This window comes from Lipotes vexillifer, unplaced genomic scaffold (genome assembly GCF_000442215.2).
Source record: "Lipotes vexillifer unplaced genomic scaffold, Lipotes_vexillifer_v1.1 scaffold1442, whole genome shotgun sequence".
NCBI classification, from domain to species: Eukaryota; Metazoa; Chordata; class Mammalia; order Artiodactyla; family Lipotidae; genus Lipotes; species Lipotes vexillifer.
The window spans coordinates 1,328,216-1,338,994 of NW_006797379.1; the positions used below are offsets into that span (position 1 = coordinate 1,328,216).

The 10,779-nt window shown below is 36.3% G+C and overlaps 1 protein-coding gene across 5 annotated transcripts in view; it reads left to right on the forward strand.

Annotated features, from left to right (window-relative positions):
• The window catches only part of RPS6KA3 (ribosomal protein S6 kinase A3), a 106,227-nt gene that overhangs the window by 43,682 nt on the left and 51,766 nt on the right, over positions 1-10,779 (forward strand). The window contains exon 1 of one of the 5 annotated variants that reach the window (XM_007469307.1): positions 3,539-3,594. The exons of the other annotated variants lie outside the window; for them this stretch is intronic. Coding sequence (XP_007469369.1) covers positions 3,556-3,594 — 39 coding nt within the window. The 5' untranslated portion in view covers positions 3,539-3,555. Of the gene's footprint in view, positions 1-3,538; positions 3,595-10,779 lie in introns of those variants that run through there. 5 annotated transcript variants of the gene reach the window in all.

The following is a 10,779-nucleotide window of genomic DNA, read 5'->3' on the forward strand; positions in this document are numbered from 1 at the left end:
GTAGGGAAAAAACCAGCAGGAGCTCTTATGTAAATAGACATGGGCATGACCAGATTTAGCCCTTGGCTGGCCCTGCCTGGCTGTAGTTTACCCCTACCTGGTTGTAGTTTACCCCTGCCTGAGGTCTTGGTGTGGTTCTCTCATTATTTTTTAGGTTCTTCCCGGAGGACAACTTGGCAAATACGTTAGGATCTAGAAACTTTAAAATGCTGCATACTCTACCTCTAGAAATACAGTGCCACTTCCAGAAATTATTTCTAATAAATTGTGAATGTGCACAAAAGATGGGGACATCCCAGTGATACAGAAGATCAAATACCCAACAATAGGGGATTTGTATAGTAGAATGCTCTGCAGTCATTAATAATGCATTGAGGATGATTTAATAATAGAAAATAGGGGTCAGCAAACTATACCTGAGACCTGCCCCCTATTTTTGTAAATGAAGGTTTATTGGAACACAACCTCACCCATTCCTCTTCACGCTGCAGTGGCAGTGTTGACAGAGACCAATATGGCCTGCAAAGTCAAAAGCATTTACTTTCTGGCCCTCTACAGAAAAAAAAGTGATGGACTATGGTTCATGTGTATATGTGCGTATATACAGAAGAAGACTAGAAAGCACCAGCATAGTGGATTTTTTCCCTCTTTTGTTTTTCTCCTTTTTATTATTTAAGTTTTCTATACTGGACATGCATAGTTTTTATAATAAAATTACTTTTCAAGTAGTAAGGCAAATGATAAAACCAATAAGACACAGAAATGAAAAACTAGCTGAAAATTTCATACGAAAAATTTAAAGATAGTTAAAAGTTAGAGGCAGGAAAAAGGTTAGAGGCAGGAAAATATCAACAATAATATCTGGTTTCATGTGCACAACCACACAAGTAGTGTCCATTTCAGATTTCAGTGTATGATACTTAATTGGGCAGCCGTTATTTGAGTCCCTCCTATGTGCTGTTTGCCTGTTCTGAAAGCTTAATCTGATAGGGACAATGGGTTGTGCTTAAATACTAATAAATGCCATAAGTAGTGTCCCTTCTGTACTCATACAAAATTGACAAAATATCCAAACATTTCTCATAGACACTGGGGTTTACTGCCAAAATATTTCTAAGCCTGACAAGACTCCTGGAATACCTCTGATACTTAGACATGGTATGGATATTTGAGCACACACAAAAGGAACACTGAGGCATTTTTCAGTGTTTCAGCTGCTTATAATGAGATATGGGTTCGTTCTGGTTCGGAGATAGCTAACACCCAAGTAAAGCAGTTGCTCAGTGATATCTTGTATATGAGGGATTCTAATCGTGTGAGCTAGTCTTTTAACTTTATGGTGCTTTTTGAAGTAGAGGAGTTTTTGAATTTTATAATCAAATCTATATCAGTGTTTTCCTTTATGGCTTGCATTTTCTAAACAGGCAGCCAAATATCCTAACATCTCCCTCAGATGTAAAGTGTCACATTCTTTTCTGTCACTCTGCTTTTGTACAGCAGTACCATGCTGTTTTAATTAAGGTATCATTTCAACTGAGGGAGACTTAGTTCAGATTTTGATATCTGAAATATTGCTTCATTTTTTAGGGGTAATATTAAAAAGCATAACTCACAGTAAAATGTGAATTGTTAACCTGAGCATCACTAGTCATTAAAGCCAATTTAGACTAATCCTTCAAATTCAAAAAAGGTTATTTGGTTGCTTCTGTTCTTAAGTATTACTTGAGTAAAATTGATGACTGCTCTGTACAGAGACACTCCTGTTTTATTTTGTACCCCTTAATTGGTTCTGTAGTAACCATGATGTTTGCCTCTTCTTGACAGTCTTTTTTTTAAATAAATTTATTTATTTGTTTATTTATTGGCTGCATTGGGTCTTCGTAGCTGTGTGCAGGCTTTCACTAGTTGCGGCGAGCGGGGGCTTCTCTTCCTGGCGGTGTGCAGGCTTCTCATTGCGGTGGCTTCCCTTGTTGTGGAGCACGGGCTGTAGGCGCATGGGCTTCCGTAGTTGTGGCCCGTAGGCTCAGCATTTGTGGCTCACGGGCTCTAGAGTGTAGGCTCAGTAGTTGTGGTGCATGGGCTTAGTTGCTCCACGGCATGTGCGATCTTCCTGGCCCAGGGCTCGAACCTGTGTCCCCTGCATTGGCAAGTGGATTCTTAACCACCGTGCCACCAAGGAAGTTCCAAGCAGATTTTTGTTTTTTATTCTTCAACTTGCATTAGGTCATTTATAGAACATTGCTGTAAAAATTTGGTCTAGCAGGAAGAGCCCTGGCCTTTCACATGGTACCTGTAGCACCTAATGGACCCTCTAATGTTTGCTCAATACAGGACAGCAGCACTGAGCTCCCATGATAGATAGCTCTGTCATCAAATATGTGCCTGCCTTGATCATAGTTCCTTCAAGCTTGGAGCAAGCTTGGTGATTTTTTAGAGGCTCTTCAGGTTTTGAAAATTCAGTGATTTTATTAAATTTGTATAGGGTATGTAGATTAACATTTGAGGTTTTTATTGGTTCCACATAGATTGTGTACATTAAGCATTTTCCCACAGCTCTCGATGCTTCTGTCTTTTGGTTTTGTTTAAATGCCGCTATCTCAGTGATCATGTTCTGAATACTGGCATACTTTCAAAAATATTTCCCAAAGCAAAAATACCTTAGAATAACTTCTGAAAGCTATTAGAGGATGAAATGGAGTACGGGATTGTCTGGTAGCTTGACCCCTCCTTCTTTTCCAGGTTGACTTCTTCAGTAAATGTTCCTTTTGCTCACTAATAGCCCAGGGAGTGGACTTTTTTTTAATTTAGATTTTATCACCTAGGAATGTGAGTTTTAACTGTGGACCTTGACGTCTTTAACCTGGTTGATAATTGATGTTTATAACCAATGTGAATTTAAATGTAATTCACTTTCATTGAAGACAGGAAGAATTTGTCCTTACATCACAATCAAAAAGCTTCTTGCATGTGGTCATTTTCTTCCCATAGTTCGGAAACTCTTCCTCATTGACAGGGAACACCCATGACATGTGTATATATATCCTTAAAATAGTCTTGAAATTGTCCTTTGGAGTGTGTGTATAAACATTACGAAGGGTAAAATTTCACATGAGAATTGATGACTTGTTATTTTAATTGTGCTGACTAGTTTCAGTTGCTTTTAAGGTGTCGTATAGTTAAGAAATACCAGCATATCTCAGGATTCTGAAATAAAATAATGTTCGTTTCACGGGTTGTGAAAATTGTCTGGATTTCTGGGAACCAGGAGTACGAACATTTCAACAGGATTTTGCTATCAGCAAATCTGTTTTGGTTTCCTGTTCTGGCCTCTCTACCTATCAGCTACATTAGTGCCCTCGCCATTACGTTTCTCCTTTCTTTTACCACAGGAAAATTGTCAGGCCTCTTTCTCTAGCATTTCAGGACCCGCCTGACAGGAAATTTTCTAATTGCCGGAACAGCTGGTAGGGGAAAACTTTGCAGGGGCTTGGCCTTCCCTTTCTAACTTAAGTTTTACCGTTAGAAATTCTTTATCACCATCATGGTTTCATAGCCATGTTTAAATTTCTGTCTTTTCGTGTTCGCTCTATACAGGTAAGCTTTGTTCAACTTCTTTAGAGACTAAAATGTTTTGGTTAGAGCTAAAGTATAATTATGCTAATTAAACAATTATTTCACTTTCTATGTTCTTTTAAGAAGCTTTTCAGAATTCAAAACCAGTTCTTATAGAACATTTAAAGAATAATATTTCTATTTACTAAAATTAAGCCAGCTATTTATATTATGTATTTCAACTCTGTATTTTGTAAGCTTATTTTACATTGCCTTTTTAGTGCTAAAGTAATTTTTAATCTTGTTAGTGTTTGTAATTTTGTATAATAAAACAGATGACTGTAACTCTCAGTATTGAACTAAGTGTGAACCTACTAATGTTTAGGAGATTACTATGTAATAATAATGTAAGCAACATTTTGATGAGTAGGAGAATGTGTTATTTTAAACAGTCAAGAACTTAAAAACAGATTTTTGTTGAAATTGGTTCTTTAAAAAATTTGAAGTTTTTAATCAATTGTATTTAGCTTTAAGCAAGTAATTTTATCTTACAGTAGGCACAGTTTTCAAAGCGTAACTTTGTTAAAATGTGCTTGGTGAATGATAATTTGCATTGTATTTAATCTAAAATCCTGCCAAAGTCAACTTGATGTTTTGCCATGAGAATTGTGCTATCCTGCTGCTCTTTAAAGAGAATTAAATTTGTTGATCGGGATTCCCAATTGGGAGAAAACTCAGTGCTCTTTCCAGCAGTAACTGAAAGTATTAGTGTGGAGAACCAGCAATGCTGTTTTCTCAAACATAGATTCAAGAAGCTGGCCTAGAATACTCTCTTAAAGAATTTGGCTAAATGAAAAATTCTGAATGTATTATTCATTAGCAAATCAAGTAAATTGGATTTGGTCAAATTGTAATCTAGAATGAATTAAAATGTGTTTTCTCACCACAGCTTGAATAACAAGACTAATTATGTGTTACAGCCAAATAATTTGTATGTATCTTGATCATCAAAAAAAATTAACATATCTTTTTCAAATTTAAAAAAGTATATTATTGAACTATAATTATCTATATAGAAAGCGATGCTTTATTTACTTTACTTTTGGATTATATTTAAGAGGTAAATAAAATCTTTTAATTTCATTTGTCAGGTCTTTTTTTTTATGATAGGCCAAAAAATGGTTACATATCCATGAGTAGAAAATACTTATTTATTGGCTTTTACTAAGGAATATTTAAATATTTTATTTTGAGCTTCAACAATATTTTCTGACATTAAAAACAATTTTAAAAATACAAATGCCTTAAGAACACACTTCCTGACTCAAGGGAGGGGAGGAAAAAGGAAATTATGTATACAAGGCAGGGCATAATGCCAAATGTTGAATCATTCTTTAAAATCAATTAATGTCGCCCAGTTTGTTTTCTTGATATTTGCATGTTACAGTATTAGGTTTTATATAACTCAGGTAAGCAGTGTCTGTTTCAGTTCCTTTTCTTTAATCCTTTTTAAAAACATTTTAAGAACAAAATTTTATTTTTTCCCTTTCAACTTGAAAAGGAAACATTGAGTTAATTTTTTCCCGTTAATTTTTTCCCGGTAAGGGGTGAACCTCAAAGACCATTTAAGACGGAACCTATCAACCTTTTGTTGGTCCTGGGAAACAAATGAGGTGGCTTTCTCTGTGACTGGAGGAACAACAAAAGATCCACCTGTCCATGAATTTTCTTCTGCCATTTTTCTGTGATGTCTAAAATGATACTCTTTACAAATTCCTAAAATTATAGGGGTTGTTTTGTTTTTCTGTTTTTTAATTTTTGGCTATGTTGGGTCTGACGAGCGGGGGCTACTCTTTGTTGCGGTGCACGGGCTTCTCCTTGCGGTGGCTTCTTTTGTTGTGGAGCATGGGCTCTAGGTGCGTGGGCTTCAGTAGTTGTGGCACGTGGGCTCAGTAGTTGTGGCTCGCGGGCTCTAGAGTGCAGGCTCAGTAGTTGTGGTGCATGGGCTTAGTTGCTCCACGGCATGTGGGATCTTCCCGGAGCAGGGATCGAACCCGTGTCCCCTGCATTGGCAGGCAGGTTCTTAATCACTGCACCACCAGGGAAGTCCCATAGATTTTTTTAACTGAACTGACTTTCTTTTATCTATCAGGGTCATATCTCAACAAGTATTTGCCCAATAGTACATCTTTGAAGCCCTAGGTAAATTCCTAGAGAGCAGATTTTCTTCTGTATCGTAGTTTTGCTAATACCTAGTGCAGTACCTGGCCCATAATCTGAATTGCCTTCTAACAAAAAGGAAAGAGCCTAAGAGAATATGTCATAGATCAGAAACACTTCCATCAGGACCAGGCAGTCAGGAAGAAGCAAAAGTACAAGAGCCTTATTATTATTATTATTATTATTATTATTATTATTATTATTAGGTCTCTCCTCAAAACAGCAAAGATTTTGGTCTGTTTCATTTATTGTATATCTCAGACAGCTAGAAGAGTGTCTGGCATGTATTAGGTGTTCAATAAGTAAATGTTTAAATAAATGAACGAATGAATTCCCATTCATAGCTTGAGAGTATTGAACACCTCTGAGTTTGGCAACTGTGAGTACCAAATGTCTGAAAGTGCTGGGAGTGTAGATGAAGGATACAGGGTTGTGATGTAGACCAGCTGGCGGCTTCACAATTTTGCCTACAGGTAGACCTTTATCTAGCAAATAAACGTAGACTTTGTAAAAATAAAAATATGGAATTTTTTATAACTTTTAAAAATACACAAAGTAAGTTTTTGTGGTAATGACTGGGCAGGTATCCATGTATCACTTCAAGTACAGTTGTGCCAGAAAATGTAAAAATGTGAGCTTCACAGAGTAATTATAATGGGTATAACTTACATCTCTGCTCTACTTCATTGTTAAAATTCTTTTTCCATAAAATTACAGTTGCTTCAGTGTATACTTACAGGCAGAAACACAACTTTACAAACTGTCAAACTGTAGTTCTGTGTTGTCATGTGACAGATTTATTTCAGTAATGGTGATTTAGTGACCTAAGGTAGGTTTGTCACATGCAAATATCAATTTGTCCTTGGTTATCAGTGTCTTCAGAAATTTGATATCCCTCTCTGCATCCATCTCATTGGATTCCAGGTATGAGCTAGAAGAGCACATTGTTGCTTTCCTATCTGTTGTCCAAGATTGCCCAAGCATTAGTATTACGTCCTAATTGAACCTCAAATTCATTTCTAAAATATTCATGGTCCCATAACTTGGAAAGACTGGTGACATAAAGCACAATTTGGGGATCAAGATGCCAACCAAGGATATTGTGCCTATTATGCTACTGTGACTTCACATATACATAAAAGTAGATAGAAAATGGCTTGCTGATATGATTAGTAAAAATTTCAACTGGCAAGGAGCAGAAAAATGTGTTGGGGATAGTTTTTGCAAGTTTTTGCAACTTGGGCCATAGGCATTGATCTTTTCTCTCCACCCCCAAGAACATTTTTTGTATCCTCTGCATCCCAATTTAGAAAAAAAGATTTTTAAAAGTCTAGTTACTATCCTCAAGGAGGTTTGGAATGATTGCATCCATTTTGGGGAGGAAGAGGTAGGGAGTGGAGGAAGGTGCTATTTAAAAAAAGAAAGAAATATTGAGAAAAGAAGCACTTGAAGATTTATTTTAAAACAAGATTTGCCAGGATAAAAAATTCAGTATGGGGGTGGGAAAGTAAAGTCAAGGACGTCTCTCAGAAAAGAGACAGAAAATAGGAGGAAAAAAAAGATGAAAATTAAATTCCAGACATACAGTATCCAAGCTAATAGAGTTGTGGCAAAAAGAGAAATCCTGAAAGTGGATGGAAGGAAATTATCAAAGAAATGTCAGAATTCCCCCAGAGGTAAAGAATTCACGTCTTTAGGTTATAAAGGTTCACCAAGCATCTAGCATTCTGAAGGAAAGGAGACCATATTTATCTCACTTAGTGTGGAATTTCAGAAATACAAGGACAGAAAATTCTTAAAGTTTCCAGAAAGAAAATCCAGGTCACGTACCAAAAAGTGTATATCAGGCTAGCATCATCCAGCTCATCAGCAGTGCTGACTGCTAGAAGACAGTGGACGAATGGTGCCAACATTCTTGAGCAAGATTATTTTTATTCTAGAATTTGGTAGCAAGCCAAATTATACAAATGTGAAGACAAAATACATTTTCAGATGTGCAAGATCCAGAAAGTTTTCTTCCACATCACCTTTCTTAGGAAATTACAAGGGAGTAGTCTAAGAAAGAGAGAGACATGGGAAACTGAAAATAGTGGATTCAACCAGGAAAGCACTGAAGATATATCCCAAGGTAATATCTACGCAGCAAGGCCTAGAGAACAACGCATCCTGATGGGAGGGTAAGAGAGGGCTCTCAGAAGAATGGAACGTATGGTAAAAATCTAAGATTTAAAGTCCCCTTGGATTGTCCCACAAGTCACTGTTAGGGGCCCATATGAAAGGAAATTTAATATACTTCCTAGCCTGCGTTTGAGCAATATATTGTCATGAAAATGCTGCTGCTTATATAGGCTTTCAGCTTTTAGAATCAAGCTGTTGGGAGAGCATGAAGGATTTGGTTGTGGTTAAAGGAGAGAATGTTAATTTTCTTAATATTAATAACCTTAAATATTAATAAAAATAAGCTATTAGCAGGTGGGGGAAGTTTGAGGGAAAGAATGTATGGGCACTATTACCCTCCTTTTACAAAGTGAAGAGTTAGGATTCTGTCTAAAACTTATAGAAAAAAACAAGAAGTTTATGTGAAATTAATATAATTATCAAACAGTGGGGAGGAAGGTGATGGATGGAAGGGGCATAATATAAGTAAGTCCCGCATCTCTCTTATTTTTAAATCAATAGGTATTGTCTTAAAGTTAATAAACTAAGACATGATCAAAGTAAGTGCAGAAAGAATTAAAATTTTTTTAAAGCTTAGGTATGGGGGTGAGAAGAGACTTGCTTTTCACCATAAGCTATTCTACCACTATTTGATTTGTTACCCATGTGCATGTATTACTTTGACTTTAAAAACAAAAAATTTAGGGAACAGGAAATAACCCAAGTTGACAAGGCTGCGTGTAAGGGAATGTGGGGAAATAATACCAGAAAAGCAGGTTGAGACCATATTGTAGAAGGCCTCCAATGCCAAGGTAAAGCAGTGCATTTAATTTGGAAAAACTTGGAGGAGTTTTTGAGCAGTCTGGTCATGTAACTGGAGCTGTCTACTTTCAGAAAATGAATTTGTCAGGAGGATGGATTGGAGTGGCAGTGGCAGAAAGGGGCATTAGGAGTGACCAAGCTAGTTTCAGTTTCCTACAGGAAAGGTAATGAAGGATTACAGCAGGACGATGTTACTGGAAATAGAATGAAAGGTATTCCCAGAACCATGCTTGATACATAATAGGTGCTTAAGTGTGTTTATTGAATGAAGGGATCAAAGGGAGACTCTCCATTTTTTAGTAACTTTTTGACATGAAAGGAAGGATAGTCATCAAAGATGAAATCTTTCTTGAATAGTAACTGCTGTTTATTTTGAGATCCGTGGCCTGATTGTAGCTCACACTGTGAGAGTAAGGCTTGATGCTGTATGCCTGTGACAAAATGCAGAACGGTTATAATTCAGTAGTCCTTCCTTGCCTGTGTTGCATCTTTATTTGTGACCGACAATTGTAGTAGGTATTTGCTATGAAATATAAGATGAAGTAATGTTGCAGCCTAATAAATTACATCCCACTTAACCCAAGAAAGAAAAGTGGTAAAATGTATAGAACATTACAGGGTATAGTTCTTCACAGCGTCATGATATAAGGGTGTAAATAGCCATTAGATTTCAATTAGGCTCTTGAACAGTTCGTTTTTCCCACAGGAGGCACACTGGCACATGCTGGAATCCAACCCATGAACTTAGCCTCATGAATTCAAATCTGTTATCCATTAGTCTTCAAAGTTTGATGTGACAGCACTTTAGGGTACTGCAAAGAAAGAGGAGAACTTCTTTATAGTTTCATTTCCATGTATAATGTATATAATTTAGTAATACAAAAAGTATATAATTTATAAGTATATATATAATTTAGTAATACAAAAAGTATATATAAGCCAATAAGTGTACAAATATTGGGTATGTGCTATTTTTTTTAATTAATAATGGTGTACTACCAAAAGTTCAGAGACCACTTCACTAATCAGTTTAGCTAACTGACCGAAGAGATACAGACCAGTTACAAAGGCCAGGGGAATAAGTCTGTATGTTCCTGTCATTGATCTTGGATGGTGAACCACCAAGAGCCTCATGACAGTCTCAATGTGGTGTAATGCTAAGATCCTTGTTTTAGAAGTTGTTAGAAGTCAGAAAACCTGGAATTGGGCCCTAAGTCTGCCAGTTACTAGCTTGTGATCTTTACTTGATCTCTTTAAACTTCAGACTGTAGAATATTCAGACCACTTTACCTTTAAAATTCCTAATGGTGAATGGGGGAGTCTGTAGAGAGTTCTGAAATGTTTTTGCTTGCTTTGGGGTATACTCTGTGTTATCATTAGCCCTCTCTAATACTGATATGTAGTCAGAGATTTGCATGAAGCATAAATAGAAAAGGAGAAAAAACACCTAACCCGGGCTTGATACATGTTAGGTGTTTAATAAATATTTGCTGGATTTTAATCTGAATCTTTCTTACTTAATCAATCCCACATATACATTGTTCTTTGAAAGTTTTTTTTTTATTTTTATTTTTTTAAAGAATTTGGTAATTTGCTTCCTTTCTTTCCTAATGCGCCTAGGAACAGCTGTCACTCTCAAGCCCTTGTACACATTGGTCTCATTTGGAGAGAAGGGGTGCCCAGGAAGGAGTCAGCTAATGTTTGATTCTACCCTAATGCCTATTGCATAGGATCATTGTGAGAATTAAATGAGATAATACATATGGAATTACAAAATAAAAGACTAAACCATATTAGGGGATTGTTTTATTACTGTTGCCAAAGTTCCAAGAAAGTCCAAAATGATTAAGCTGCCTTAGTAGTAGAACATTCTACAAACTACAGCTTCTGTCTTACAGAGTAAATTGGTGGGCCTGGATTTCTTTTTTGTTCTCTTATAGGAGCTTTTTTCCCTTTTACTACTCATTTTCAAAAGCTACCACGTTAGGATATCCTTGGTATATCTTTTTTTTTTTTTTTTTTTTTTTT